Genomic DNA, 13699 nt, shown 5'->3' on the forward strand with positions numbered 1-13699 from the left:
CTTAAAAAGTTCCTGCAACACTGAAACATTTCTAGAAGGGGCTGTGTGTACGACTGGCAATGGTAGCAAGGAGTATTTCGCAACGGGTCTTTTCATACAAAACACAAGGAAATTCATACGTGAAAGTCTTTTTCCCTCCCTCCCCACCCCACCATGAAAGTTTAGAAATTTTTGCACAAACAGCAAGAGAACTGATTGTAGCTGCAGTATGTCAAAACGTCCACGTTCTATAAAGACCAAAAATAGTTCGTTTGCTTATAAAGTCTTTTTTTTTTTTTTTTTGCTGCTTTTTTCCTCCTTATTTTTGAGTAGCACATCATCCTTTTGGTGAAAGTTTGCCCATCCGACAGCTCTTCGGTTTTCCTTTTGGTGCCGGTCCTTCCCAACCCAGCCACGCAAGCGTTTCACACTTTCACCGTCTCCATCAGCGACGACTTGATGGCATCCTCCAAAAGTTGATTGTCTGTGAAAGGGGCCGGGGTTTCGGGGACAGATTCGGACAAACCGATCAGGGACTCCAAGAAACAGGAGCCCTGATCTCCGGCTTGCGGGAAGCCGGGGAAATTAGGCAACTGAAACTGTAACGCTGAGAAGTTATCAAGGTTCTCGTACTCCTTTAAGGAGTTGTAAAGGGGTCCCAAGTTATAGTCTGAGAAGGGCTGGAAGAAATCCAAGGAGTCAGAGGAAAGGCTGAGGTCTGCGTAGCTCTTGGAGCAGGGCTCAGCCGGGGACGAGGCACAGCAGGACAGCCCGTCACACCGCACGTGGGCAGCATCCTCCAGCAAACCTCCGCCATCCTGGTTGGCATTCTCATCCAGGCACTCGGAGAGGTGGGACAAGTGGCCGGGGACAGGCTTGGCCTCACCGCTGTGCTCCTCGATGAAGAAGTCGGTGGGGTGGAAGCAGCTCAGGTCACCCTGGCCGCGGCCGCCCTCTTCCTCGGCATCCGAGTCATTGAAGTGGAGGATGCGCGCCAAGCCGTCGTCGTCCACGTCCGACTGGGACTTGTCGGAGGGGAGGCTCTCGTAGGGCTCCTCCAGGTCCTCGCTGGGGTGGGAGGAGATGGACGAGTCCGTCATGTCGCTGCTGCAGCTGTTCTCCCCCAGGGCCTCCAGGTCGGGGCTGAATTGGAAGGCGGGTGCCAGGGGCACAGCGCGCTCCTCCAAAGAGCCCTTCCCCGCTGCGCTTCCCAAGGGCGGGAGCCGCTCCCGAAAAGGGGGCTCGGCCTCCGCCGCCTTCTCGCTGCTCTGCTGCTGCTTCTCCAGCTCCAGCTTCATGATGGTGTGGATGAAGTGGGTCTGCACACGGGCCTGGTTGAACTCGATCCTGCCCTCGGTGTTGCCGCAGCCGTCCTTGGTACAGCCGCAGGGGAAGGAGGTGTGATCCATCTGGCGTGGGGAGAAGCAGAGGCGGAGGGTTAGGAACAAACCCGGCGGCACAAAAAAATCGAAACCGCCCGAGACTCACCCGCCCTGAGAAACCAAGTAATAGCTGAGGGGTTTAAAAGAAGACTAAAAAAAAAAAAAAAAAGACACCCTGCTGTTTTGAAGCATTGTCATAAAAAAGTTGGATTTCAGTACAACCAAAGAAAGTTAAAAGGTTACAAAAAAAAGCAAAATATAAAGCTCCAAAAGGAGACATCAGCGGGGGCAAACATGAGTTTATATATATTGCATCATGGTATTTAATACCTGATCCATATCATGAGCTTGTGTTCGTCACCGAGACAAAGACAAATTGCTCAACAGGCATTTGTGACACCTTTATGTCCCCGTTACCGGCAGCCGCTAGAGGGGGGCTGTGACGTACACATGGAGCACCCGTCCGCCTGTGCACACCCGTCCGCCTGTGCGCACCCACCCTACACCACCCCCAGCCTGCAACCACGGCATCGAGGGATACGGCTCCCCAAACACAGCTGGGCAGGCACCCATAAAAAAAAAAAAATATAATAAGCTAATTGAGTATAAAGGGATTATCTCGCTTTGCAGGTGGTCTGCACAGCTAGCCGTGGGCTGACGCTCAGCTGACACTCCCACGTTCGCGTAAGCGTGCTGGGAGTTGTGATACATACCGAGAGAAAAAAAAAATAAAAATCAAAAAACAAAACCAGAGGGGAGGAGGAGAAATCGCAGCCTTGCGTAAGGCACGGGTGGCTTTGGTTTGCCAAGACATTCCCAGATGGACCATCTCCAACAGGAGATGGAGCAGGCACTGACCGGCCTCACGGGGACGGACGTGGCGAGCACATTCAGGCTGCGGGCTCGGGCACATCTCCACGGCTGCAACGGCCGCGTGTGGCTGGCTGCACGTGTGATTTGGGAAGCAGACACTTCCGAGCAGCATCTGCCTCGCAGCCTGGGGAGCATCTCCAAGAGCTTTTCTCACCTGCTTCGCTCCAAGCGCAGGTGGGAACAGATGCATTTCACAACCTGCCCTAACTCCGTCCTGCCTGCTCAACCCCCCCAGCTTTAACATACACATCAGCTGGAGACGCGGCTTCTCCCCCGAGCTCAGAGGCGAGGTCAGTACCTGACATTTAATGCCTGCCAAGCTGCAGCTGCAGGTCTCTGGGTCGCAGACCTCCCGGCAGTCGCAGCCACAGTCCTCCCGGGACAGACGGATGTTGTGCAGCTCCCGCTTCTCCTCCTTGTCGATCTTCTTCACCCCCACGGCTTTCAGCAGCGCGCGCCTCTTCTTGGCAGGGTAGGGCTGGAGGAAGAAGCCGTCCTCCAGGTCCATGTTGCTGACGTCGATGTCGTCATCGGAGATGTCTTCAATGGTGAGCTGGTTGGCCTCCTCTGACTCCTTTGTGCCGTTCATGGTTAGCTGAGGGCAAAAAATGGGCAAAGCATTAGGGACCTGTTGGGGACACAGAGCCATCTGCACCCCCAGGTCAGGAGAAACAAGAAAGGAAAGGTCTGTCCCCCCATGGTGGCCAAGCCCAAGACCAACATCTGTCTCAGAGCCCCTAAAGACCTGGCAGACACCTGACACGTGGAGTTCGGTGTCTATTCCATCATGTTTCAAAGGTGGCGTACTGAGTTGAAAACCCCACACCAGAGGCTCTGTTTTTGGAGACCCAAACAGGCTTAAGGACCATCGCCCCCACGTCTCAGAGAGGCTCCGACTGACTAAAAACTGGCCATTAACTAACAACATCCACCAGCTCCTCACCAAGCCAGCCCCACGCTCCTACTCACTTTCCATTTCAACGCTTCCAACTTCTCCTCTTTTAATTTCTCTTCGAGTTTCTCCCGACGAACGTTTTCCTGCTCCTTTGAAAACTCCGCTAGCGTGAACTGCCGGGAGGAGCTGTGTTTGCTCACCATCCCCAGGGTACAGCCCCCGCGACTAGGCACGCTCGTGAACCCCTGGCAGCGTGGGAAGTAAAACACAGTGACCCGGTCAAACTCCACATTGTTCTTCTTTAGTCGCTTGGATTTCTTCAGGATAGACGTGGCTAAAAATGGGGAGGGGAAAAAAAAAAAAAAAACCAACAAAAAAAGCACAAAGTCAGTACTGCCATCCTGCAGACGGGACAGAAATATTACAAACGGGCTGTAAATATTACAAAAAGGCAGGACTTGCAATTATTCTCTCAACAGGGACATGACGGGACAAGGTTACAAGATCATTTGATGGCTTCTGGTGTTTTAGGATCTAAGGTTTCTAAGGTGGGATGAGGATGGAGAGGAAACTAAGCCAAGTCCTGAGGCATCGGAGTCACTGATCAGATTCACCCAAAGAAACGGCTGCTGCTTCTCCTTCCCGCTTGACTTCCTCCAGGAAACATACATTTGCTTATTCTTCACGTGCAGCGGAGCGTAACGAACAAGCAACAAACCATCCTACATGCCTGTCTTGCTCTAAACCCAAGCACCCTGCCCCACGTTCGGGAGCTCGCAGTCTGCTCCCGGGACGCCGGAGCACCAACACTCCAGCGTCGTGTGGCTCCAGTTTTTGTGGCTGGGCAGAAAATAGCCAAAAAAGGCTGTTTTTCTGGCACTTCCTTCCACTGTCCACTGGGAGGAACTACAAATCTATAGTTTATTCTCAAGAGACTCATTTGAGAGCAGCTGCAAAGATGTTAATCTTTATGCAGGTGATCCCAGGGTAAACATGGCAATACATGACTCTGGTTTATCTTAAACTGCTGAAACATGCTACACACCATTTAAAGCGGAGCCTCTCCAGAGATACCTAGTTCTGCACATTTGCACGTGCAAACGCAGCAGATGGAGGTGGACTAATTAGCCAGAACAGTTTCAGAGTCAGTTAGTTTCCACGAACGTGGCTGGCCACAGAAAGCAAAGCGAAACGCAGTGGTGCTGGATTACAGAGCTGCTTTTTCTGCTGCACGAGCATGAGAGCCAGCTACGCACCAATTCGGTGCTGGGGTTTTTTAGCTCCATTCTCTACCAGTGCATGGATGTTTTGGTTGCCACCATGGAGAACATGGGAAAAAAAAAAACAACAAACAAACAATGCAAAAGGGATCCGAGCTCTACCCTTCGGGTGGCAGCCGTACTGTGGGGAGCCAACCAAAAGGATTGCCAAAAACCCGAGGGGCTCAGCTGGTTTGGCTGGCCCCAAAGGCTGAGAAAGTGCAAGACCGGACAGTTAGCTGCACCCACATTTCACAAGTCTCGCCTGCCAAAATACAGCATTTCAGTTTCACATGAAAAAAAAAAAAAAAAAGTGTTCACCCAGCTGCATCAGCAGCTTCTGCTAAATAGCTGAGGGTTTCACACTGGGCTCTGCAGTGGCTTTGATAATATCTTTGCACTGCACGTTGCATTTTCATAATAACCTTGACTCAATCTTCTAAAACATTAGCTCTTATCAAAAGGCAAGTTAACCACCGCGATCATCTATCGGCTGAGCTGCTGCACTTTGGCATTTGCTTCTCCCTCCCCACACCCCCCCCTCCGAAATTGTTTTCTCATTCCTGACCCTTTTCCAATTGAGCCAGAGAATACAAAAAGTTCATTGTTTTGTCACAAAACCTGGGAAGACAAGCAAGAATGAGACTCTTTATTATTACAAGACTTCTAAAGCCTTTTCAGACCACTGCGTGTTTGTGTATGTCTGCTAAGTGGACCTTAACTGCTATATACAGTGGGTGTTCAGTATAATTTACTAAGTTGGACTATTTCTCCGCTGTGAAGATGGTCCCCTATTGTATTTTTTATTTTTCCTTTTGCACGGCAGATAAAGGATTTTACAACCTTGTCTTCTGTGTGTTTTCCTAAAAGCTCTCAAAATTGATATTGCTGAGAAAACAAAATAGCATTTATCTGTACTAAAAGCGCAGGCAACGTCAAGCATATCATGTTCTTTGGCAAAGCACCCAACTTACGTAGGAAACGGGTTCTGAAATGGTAATTATGGTTAATCTGGTTAATCATTTTTAAAAAACCAGCGTTATGGGCCTTTGCTGTCTGTTTAGTCGCTGCCTATGGAACAGCTTGACAGGGCACTGAGGGACGGTGGGATGGCCCTACAGCACGGGCTTGGAGGCACCTGCACGTCGTTGGGTTTCTATTCCTGGAAATTTGGACTTTGGGAAAAAACCTTATGAAGGAATGATAAATGCTGGGAGGAAGGGCTGAGAAAGACTACCCTGAGGATGCTGGTTGACTATAAAAACAAGATAAATCGGTGTAATGACAGGGTGCTGGTGTTATTGCCACTTCCACCCCCGAAGGCGTGCTCCAAGGGGGTCTCTGCATGGACAGAGGTAATGACCCACCACCATGCTACAAAAGCCCCCGTGCGTGGGCACGTCTCGTCCCAGGAAAGGGGCTGCCGGAGATACTCACGGGTGAAGCTGGGCGTTAAGGCAGAGCTAGGCTTGGGCTCTCCGCGGGAGCTCTCCTCGTCCGACTCCCAGCCCGAGGACGCCGAGGAGGAGAGGGGGGAGCAGGAGGAGGAGGAGCAGTAGGTGCTGTCATCCCCCAGCTCTTCGTACTTCCTTTTCAATACTCCGCTCATGGTGACGCCGTAATTTTCATATACCTGGAAAACAAAAGAGGAAAGCCAAATAAGGTGAGGGAAATACTGGCAGTTCCTGATGACGAGCAGGATGGCTTCAATCTCCAGCAAGATTCTCCACCAGGTCCACCTGGCTATGCAGGTGTGATTCCCAAAAAGGTGCTCTCCCCCCCAAAAAAAACAAAACCCACACCTTACTACCCTCGCTGTGCACACCTGCTGAATCTCTCTCCCATTTTACGATGCTGCAGAAAACCTGACTATCAAAGACAACAAACTGTCCGGAAACCAATTCAATCAATACAAGTGTTATCAAACAATAAGCATTACATTTTGCTTACTAATTCTTTTATGTTAACTCCTTACCCAGATCGCTTTCTATGCAGTTACAGCTTTAACGTCTTGCTAATTACAAAAATAAGCCAGTTTGCAGAGAACAATCTGTTGGCATGATTTACTTGCTACAGCCCCCTGGGGAAACAGACTTATTAAATGAAGCACTGAAATACAAATATATCAACTGTGAAGAACAGCCCTTCTCCTCACGGTGCCTTTCATAGCCAGTCCCCCATTCAATAAGCTATTCTTGTTTAGGCTGGGTTATGTATCAAGCATAGTAGCAATTAAAAACAACGCAGCTAATTAAAAACAAAGGAGCTCTGTACTTGCTTAGATTCCTAAATTTCCCGCATGCTTTCCCCCTGCTCATCTCAAGAAAAAAAAAAAAAAAAAAACAACAAAACAAAAAAAAAAAACAAAAATAACTTTGTTGCATGTTTTAACCTTTGTTTTCAGAAAGTTTGTGGGGTTTTTGTCTCCTGAAATTGCACAAAAGCTACACGCTTCGCCTGCAATAGGCTAACAGCTATCAGAGCCCATCTAACCTGGGATGCTCTTGCACAGACGATGGACAGTTTCTCCTTTTAGACACCGGCAACACCGCACCAGACACCCCTGCTTCTGCAGAAGTCGCAGCCAGATTATTTTGAAGCCGGTGAGCCATACCCAAAGCTGAGAACCCGGCTGCTGCCGGAGGAGTGACTTGCTCCGACCCCATCCCACCAGGCTGCAAGGCACAACCGCGTCGGGAGAGGTGCAGAAACTCCCTCCAGCACGGAGGGGAGAGCCCGGGCACTGCGGGATGCTACCAACCATCCCCGTGCTGCAATAAAACCAGAGGTAACAGGCAAATCCTACAGCATCCCTGAAATTCGGATGATGCCGGGATGCCTCAGACACATACAGCCCCAGGATGGTGAAAACGCAGATATGGGGCTGCCAGACACCCTGTCCCCATCCCCTCCCACCAGCTGAAACTCCTCCACCAGCCAAATTTGTTCTTTGTAACCGTAGCACTTTCTCACCCTCTTTTGCATGTCTGAAGTTAATTTAAGTCTCTGAAAAAGAAAAAAAAAAAACCAAAACACTAAACCTGCCTTCCTCACAGCCCTGAGCAGGCGGCACAGAAACGACACCAGCTCCAAAAACCTCCTAACAGTGGGATTCTCAGTATCTCGACAGCACCACATGGTGAACACGTACGTAGACAGGAGCACACACGGTGCCTTCAAAGCCCTGCACCAGCCTTCCTTAATTATATTTACCAACAGCTTCCCAGGAGACAATAGTCCCCTAAAAGGTCAAAAAAATCCCTGGATGAAGCAGTTCCTCAGCCTGAAGAAGTTAATCATTCACTGCAATGCACGCCTAGGGCACTGCTGCATCCCCCACGGCCCCCCAGACCTGGGGACCAGGGAGAGACAATCCCCTCCATCCCTCCTCCTCTTCCTCCTCCTCCTCCTCAGCAGCCCAGAAGCTGCAGGTGGTTTTGCCAGGGAGGGGTGGTTGGTTTTTTTGGCCTTAACCCAAAGCAGATGGGGAGAAGGTGGATTTGGCCACCCTCCAGCCCCAGCAGCACAGGTCCTACCTGACACCTGGATTAACCCCTCTCCTGCCCGAGTGAGCAGCCACGACACCCAACCCAGCTACCTGGCTGCACTTACAAACCTTTTATTATTCTTCTTTGTGCCTTCTGCTGTGCCTCGCATTTACTTTAAGAAACAACCAGGAGCAAAGAAACCCCCCCAAATCCATGGCAGGGGTCTGAATCAAAGCCTGGGCTGCAGCCAGAGGTTTGCTCATCCCAGCTGACCCCGTCGTTCACCCAGAGTGGCCAAAAACTTTGCAAAAAAAAAAACCCCAAAACCCTGCACATGGCTTCGAAGGGCATCAGTCTGAGCTGCAGAGCAACTGCTCGCAGCTCCAAAGGACGCCTCCGACGTTGCCGGTGAAGGATGCCCTGTCTAGGTAAGGGAGGGTAAAACCAGCTCCCTGAGAAGCCCGTAGGACACATGTCTAACGGCAAACGCCCTCTGAGATGCGATGCTGAGCATATCCAAGCCTCACGGGAGACACCGGAGCGTGGTGGAACAGCACGGATCACGCCACTGAAACAGGGATACCTCTCAGGTCCGGACCACAAAAAAAACCCCAAACGGGATCCATTTCTACTGGGATTTACCCAGTCTGCAGGACTCCGAGGAGTGAGAAGGTGGACGTGGCGATGCTGCAGTGCGATACAGCCCTGATGCTCAGGTCGCCTGCAAACCCAACCGTGCCTGTCACGAGCCGCACCGCCTCCCCTCAAACCACACAGCAAGAAAAAAACAAAGCGTTTTCCTCAAGCGAGCTAACCGAATTAACACAAACAGCAAGGCAGCGCCAAGGCAAGCTGTGTATAAGATGGTGCAATTTTATTTATTTATTTTTTCAATACTATCATCGCTGATTAGCCATGTCTGGCAGAAGGATGAAGGGAGCTGTGTGTATCTCCCATCTATGAGAAAAAGTCAAATGCATAGAAAAAAAAAACCCACACCTTTGGCACGCTGTCTTATTCAAAACACTTATTGTTTTGTTAATGCAAAGTAGGTGTCCTGCAAACGTGATTCTCAATGGGAATAAGCTGGTGAACCTGTTGCCCACCAGCCAAAACACATTAATTTTTCCCCGGTAACGCCTCCCCCCCCCTTTGCTGATTTATGGCTGCAACGTTTTCCAGGTCAAGTTTTCAAATCCTTTTCAGGAGCTATACGAGATGTAGTGGAGCTGTGTCCATCGGTGTCTACTTGTATCCACCCCCAAAAAATCCTCCAGACGAGGGTTTCGCTGTCAAGGCAGAGACGATGCTCTCCCCTCCTCACCCCGGCACTTGGGAGCAGAATTCACGCCAGCGATTTGGACGTTGCCCATGTCACCAAACCCGCCGGCCACTCAGCCAAAGAACTGTGGCCAACTCAGACACAGCGAGGATAGTTTAATTGCAGTAATTCCACAAGTAGTCTTAAATCCACACTGATGTCTTACATAGAAGTTACAAAAGTGTGCGCAGCAGCGTGGAAAAAAAAATAAAAATCTGTGCTTGCTGTTGCTAATCTCTGCAGGCACCACTGAGCACAGGATTTTACCACCTTCTCCTTTTCTTTTTTTTTTTTTTTTTTACATAACCTGAAATAAAATAATCCTATCTTCCTTTTAGTTGCCAAAAAAGACATTCTGTTCTTGGCTAAGACTTCTTACTCATCTATTTTACTGAAAACAGCTTTTGGAACAAGTACATAATGCAATGGATCAAACCCGCAGGAATTCCTCTCTGGCACCAGAACTCCCACTATCCTGGGAATACTTTCTAACAAATATTTAGCCCAGATGTGCATTCCTTTCTTTTTCTTTCCCTCCTTTTTTTTTTTTTTTAAAGCATTAAAGTTTGGGTGGGGGGAGCAGGGGGTTGGCTGTCTAGTTGAGGGGGGGAGGGAATCGAATCTGCAAAGTCCCATTTCTGGTGCTTGGCAAGTCACAGGGTAAAGCCCTAATACACTGGAATGTGAAGAATTAATGTTTTAACTATCCTCCTCTTGGACGACTTCTCAACAGTAAATATTTCGAGTAATTTAGATTTAAGAAGGTTTGGCATTTGTTTAGCAAAGGGCTGAGGAAGGCAACTAAAACCCCTACCAGTGTCCAGTTAGTCTATTTATAAGAGGCTGCACAAAGAAGCGCCATGGCTTTGTGCAGAAATAGGCGGAGAAGATGTTTTGCCGTTATATTTTGGGGCTGTATATGTGCTTCGCACCGGGCAGGCGAGCGGAGCAGCGCGAGCAAGGCAAAGGGAACTTCTCCCAGCAAGTCCAGCGGCTGCGTTTGCTTGTGCCACAACTCCCACGGTATCGCAGGAGAACACCTACGAGCAAGGGTATTTTAAATATTGGGGTTTCCGTCGGTGGAGCATCCTAAAGCGTGGAAGGATCCCAAATATTGTGCATGAGCTACTGAAAACAAACTTTCTTCTGCAAAGTAATTCAGGTAAAAACCCCGCAAAAACCCAAAAAAACTTAAAAAAAACCCCAAAGCCCAGTGCAACGTATTAAAAGTATTTATTTTCCAGTGACTTTTTGAGCTGGTTTCCCGACTTTACAAGCACAGCCGTCTGCCTCCAGCCCAGGAGGCCAAGGTGGACTCTTCCCAGCACGCCGGGACGAGGGCTCGGGCGCCGGGAGCGAGTTAACAACTCTGCTGAGCCGTGAGTCACAGCAGCTCCCGCTCCCTCCCCCAGAGCCGCAGTGGCTGTGCAGGTCTAGCAGGAGTAAATATTAGTTTAAAAAACACCACCGCATACTTCAGCCAGGTACGGCTCCAAACACGACTCGCGGAGCAAACCTGGGGGAGTTTTTGGGGTCGGTGTTTATTTGCACGCCACTGTTTATTGTGTGTCAGGCAACCTTGGTGCGAGTATCGCCAAAAATTGGTGCGGAGCTGAGCTTCCCGTTTAGCTATCCCAGATATTTGATGTCTAACAGCAGCGGTGATTCCAGTAACGCCTCTGGGTTATTTAATAATCATCGTGCTATCAACACTGATTCATTGCTCGTTCGTTTAACTATTTTAATTCTTTGCATATTTACTTAAGTGGTTTCCCCAGTGCCGCTGTGACAGCCTCCGCGATGACAACACTTCCCAATTTCGAGGCTGACCGGGGCCAAGGCGAGCGGCATCATCCCATCGGGACCCTCCGGGCGACGGTCCCGTGCGTGTTCCCAGCCACGCAAGCTGTGCTTTCCAGTTCAGACCAGATTATTTTCACCCAGCTGGGTCTAAGGTTTCATAACCTTGCTCCGGTTAAAAATAGCCTCTGCCTACTATGCAACAGCAAAAGCCAAAGTACCCCGTGCCGCCGAGCAGGAGCATGAATCAGTTCGTAGCACCACGAGTTTATTCTCCTGCCAGAGACTGAACAGGCAAAACGCCTTCCCTGGGAAGAGCATCAGAAGCGTTTACTCCATCTACTAATTTTCAGGAGGCCACAAAGAAAAAGGCTTTTCAAGATTTTTCTATCAAGCCCTTATTTCTCGCTGACAGCTTGAAAGGTAAATAAGAAACATTAGCAAATACATTACGGGTTATCTGACACGGCCCGAATGAAACGAGGTTCAAATGTACTCGGCGCAGATTGTGCTGTAATAAATATGAAAACAGCGAAGTGTGCTTTGTCTAGGAATATCCTCTATTTGATTACACCTCATGAATAATTCACACCAGGTTTCCATATTTGTCCTCCTGTAGGTACACGCTGTGCATTACCTTGCCTGCTATATATACGCACGCATTTCCTGCACTGAATTATTAAAGGCTTGCCGGGAGCTGCAGAGTCTCTCCACACTGAGAACAAAACGCACCATCCTGAAAATAAACTCCCCAACCTTGATGGGCCTCATCTGCAAACTGCTCAGCAGAGGAAAACTAAAAAAAAAAAAAAAAAAAAAAAAAAAATTCTCATGGAAAAAAAAAAATTTAATAATTGCTGATGACTTCCCTGTAACAAATGACAAGACTTTGAGGTTTGTAAATGGCCGTGAGGGTTTTCTCTCCATCCCACCGAGGCGTTGTCATTACAGACACGCCAGGGCTGCTTTAGGAAAGGGCTGTCCCTGCGTGTCAGCCTCTTCCGAAGAGCGACATTATGTAACTCGGGGGTGACAGCCACTTCGGAGGATGCTGGGGGTAGGCAAGCAAAAAAACCACCTCCCAACAAACAAACAAACAAACAAAAAAAAAACCACTAAAAAAACTTAGTAGCTTTGGTTTGGGGTTGGTTTGGGTTTTTTTTTTCCCCCTCCCTTTTCTCAGGTGCGCAGTAAAAGCCCCGATTTTGTATGTCGGGGGGGGGGGGGGGGGGGGCGCTCCCCGTCCGTCCGTCGGTCCATCCGTGCGCCGGTCGGTAGGTGTTGCTGTAGCGACGGGAAAAGCATCCCCAGGCGGGCAGATTTGGGGAACGGCGAGCCGGCAAGGCTCCCCCCGCCCCCCCTCCCCGATTCCCTCTCCCCCCGCTCCCCCCCCCCCTTTCTTTCAACATCAGAAAATTGGAACCGCAGCCGTAAAGCCGGAGCAAAGCCTTAACTGACAGGGGGAAAACTCAGCGCTACTCCAAATAAATATATAGGTATTTAGATGTACGTACAGCGCAGCGTTTTCTGCCGATGGGAAAGTGTGGGAGGGCGGGGGGAGCAGCAAACACCCACCCCCCCCCGGGAACGCGGGACCCCCCCTCCGGGCCAGCCCCAGCCCCGGCCCCGGCCCCAGCCCCAGCCCCGCCGGGCTCCGCTCGCCCCCGGGCAGGAGCAGCCCGGCCAGACGGCGCCGCTGCGGCGCGCCTGCCTGGGTCTGGACGCCGGGGAACCGAGACGGACCCCCCGACGGCGGGGCACCGAGACGGGCTCTGACCCGGACCCCCGGCAGCCGAGCACCGCGCCGGACGCTGCGCCGAAACCCCCCCCCACCTCGACGGGCGAGCACCGACCCGGCTCTGAACCGGCCCCCCGACGGCCGAGCACTGCACCGGACCCCGCGACGGCCGAGCACCCGTCCCCCGACCCGCAGCTCCGGACGGCGGAGCACCGTGCCTCCCCCGCGGCGGGGGGACATTTCCCCCCACACACACACACCCACCCCACTCCGCTGCCGCCGTTTCCCTCCAGCCCCATCCCGGCTCCGGCTGTCCCCGGCGGGCCCTACCTTCGGCGGCGGCGGCGAGTCTCGGCGCGGCGGCTCCGGCTGCAGCGGCGGTGCCTGGCGCGGCGCCTCCCGCTCTGCCGCTGCCGGGGCCGGGGCTGCGCCGCGCCGCGCCGCGCTGCCCTTTTTCGTCAGTGGAAAACTCCGGGCTCTGACGCAGGCGGTGACAGGCGCGGGGCTGGCGCGCGCCCGGCCCGCCCGGCTTCCTGCCCCCCCCGGGCGGGGCGCTGAGTCAGGGCCGACGGGACGCCCCGCCCCGCCCCGCCGCACCACCGCCCCCCCCCTCCCCTCCCCTCCGCACCGCACCGCGCTTGGGCGGGCAGGCGGGGGCGCGGGGGACCCCGGGACGGGTCGGGATCCCTCAGGGGTGTCCCACGGGGGGTTGCGGACCCACAAGCAGGCGTGGACCTCAGAATGGATGGGGGTCCCCTGGGGCGGGGGGTGTGTGTGTGTGTGTGTCCCACAGGGGGTTGGGGAGCCACAGGCAGGGCTTGGACCCCGAAAGGGGTGTAGGTGCCTCAAGGGGTTCGGAGCCCACAGGGGGTTGGGGAGCCACAGGCAAAACTTGGACCCCAAAACAGATTTGGGCACCACAGGGGGTTGGGGACCCCCAAGCAGGCATTGACCCTGTAAGGGG

At 51.9% G+C, this 13699-nt stretch overlaps 1 protein-coding gene across 1 annotated transcript; it reads right to left on the bottom strand.

Moving 5' to 3' along the window:
- Window positions 1–253: 253 nt before the first annotated feature.
- On the bottom strand, window positions 254–13236 carry CSRNP1 (cysteine and serine rich nuclear protein 1). Its single transcript, XM_075746731.1, has 5 exons — window positions 13066–13236; window positions 5826–6021; window positions 3204–3463; window positions 2533–2829; window positions 254–1388 (listed from the first exon to the last, which is right to left on the bottom strand). Exons 2-5 carry the CDS (start codon window positions 5995–5997, stop codon window positions 405–407), a joined length of 1713 nt encoding a protein of 570 aa, XP_075602846.1. The 5' UTR covers window positions 5998–6021; window positions 13066–13236; the 3' UTR covers window positions 254–404.
- Between the last annotated feature and the right edge of the window lie 463 nt (window positions 13237–13699).

The sequence above is a fragment of the Balearica regulorum genome, chromosome 2 (genome assembly GCF_011004875.1).
Source record: "Balearica regulorum gibbericeps isolate bBalReg1 chromosome 2, bBalReg1.pri, whole genome shotgun sequence".
In the NCBI taxonomy this organism is placed as follows: domain Eukaryota; kingdom Metazoa; phylum Chordata; class Aves; order Gruiformes; family Gruidae; genus Balearica; species Balearica regulorum.

What these genes read in the sequence shown, in the direction of transcription:
- CSRNP1 (XM_075746731.1), bottom strand. Translation starts at nt 5,997, where the DNA reads ATGAGCGGAGTATTGAAAAGGAAGTACGAAGAGCTGGGGGATGACAGC. An exon ending in TGGAAGCGTTGAAATGGAAA is followed by an intron (nt 2,830 to 3,203) that starts GTGAGTAGGAGC and finishes TTTTGCCCTCAG; the next exon opens with CTAACCATGAACGGCACAAA. An exon ending in TGGCAGGCATTAAATGTCAG is followed by an intron (nt 1,389 to 2,532) that starts GTACTGACCTCG and finishes TCCCCACGCCAG; the next exon opens with ATGGATCACACCTCCTTCCC.